We start from the raw sequence: 1,362 nt of genomic DNA, 5'->3' as shown, positions 1-1,362 counted from the left end.
CACACACACACACACGCAAACACACACACTCACACACGCACATCATATCTCCTCTATTATTAAATCGTTTTCTCCGAAAAACTGTTTTTGCTTGGGACCAATCAGGTGAAAACTGGATATGTTTTATTCCGGTTTTGACCCTTGGATTGGGCCTTCGTTTCCAGATCATAAAGACACGGCCACGTTTAATGTAGGACGTAGTGTTTAAGATTTAGGATTGCGTGGTCTTAATTCTTTGTATAAACCACACACACAGACACACACATACACAACACACACACACACACACACATATATATATATATGCATATATGTCATATGTGAGTGTGTGTGTGTGTGTGTACATGTATGTTTAAATGGACATAGATATATACATACACATAAGTACATATATATATATATATATATATATATATATATATATATATATATATATATATATATATATATATATATATATATATATACGTATGTATTTATACATACATATATATATAAACACACACACACATACACACACACACACACACACACACACACACGTATATCCACTTATGGATGTTTGTGTGAGGAATTCTATGTATCACACCCTGGTTGGAAACTGGTATTAAATTGTTTAAATCCCTGTAAACGAGCGGCCCAGCCAAGGATCCCAATACAAATCATAATAGCAGTAGCTTTGCTCGACAAATCTCTTCTTTCCAACATGGCCGCATTTCCATTGCTGTAAAACAATAAAATATATAACAAAAAAAAACCATGGAATAAGCTACTGCTAATATTTATTCCTCCCGATTGATAAATTATCGGACAAGTCAAGCATTAGAGCCGATATAATCGGCTACATGATCGCCCACACAGAAATTGTGGCTTTGCAGATATATAAGAAAGAATCAATATTCCTATATTTCAGAAATGCCATGTTGTATGCTGCCGATTCTCGAGATTGATCGTAAAATTCAGGTTCCACAAAGTATGACAATTTCAAGATATTTAGCAAACGAATTCGGTAAGTATCAATCGTGTTATGTATAAATATATATCGAATAGTGTTGATATATTTTCGATTATTCTTGATTAATAATATTTGATTAATTATTAATCTTTATAGTTTATAATATCGTTAAAGTTTTTTTTAAATCAAAACTTTGTATATATATATAAAGTTTAATCTTTTATTCTTAATAATTTTTTCTTTCCTAATTTTTTCATTCATATTTTTTATTATTACGTTTGTAGAAATAAATAATCTTGTATTTTTCTATTATTCAATTGGTCTTTAATTATAATTAAATAAACGTCTTTAGCTTTAAATAGTATAGCTTTAACTATTACACCGGTTAAATATGTACTAATTTTATC

General features: G+C 29.8%; 1 protein-coding gene across 1 annotated transcript in view; it reads left to right on the top strand.

The window, feature by feature from the left end:
• Positions 1–1,362, top strand: part of LOC106869786 (S-crystallin 4-like) — a 20,300-nt gene that overhangs the window by 1,259 nt on the left and 17,679 nt on the right. Inside the window, exon 2 of the mRNA XM_014915645.2 lies at positions 914–1,009. Coding sequence (XP_014771131.1) covers positions 914–1,009 — 96 coding nt within the window. The remainder of the gene's footprint in view (positions 1–913; positions 1,010–1,362) is intronic.

The sequence above is a fragment of the Octopus bimaculoides genome, chromosome 5, assembly GCF_001194135.2.
Source record: "Octopus bimaculoides isolate UCB-OBI-ISO-001 chromosome 5, ASM119413v2, whole genome shotgun sequence".
Lineage (NCBI taxonomy): Eukaryota > Metazoa > Mollusca > Cephalopoda > Octopoda > Octopodidae > Octopus > Octopus bimaculoides.
The sequence above is the reverse complement of the archived record's forward strand: the minus strand, read 5'-3'. Positions and strand labels throughout refer to the sequence as shown.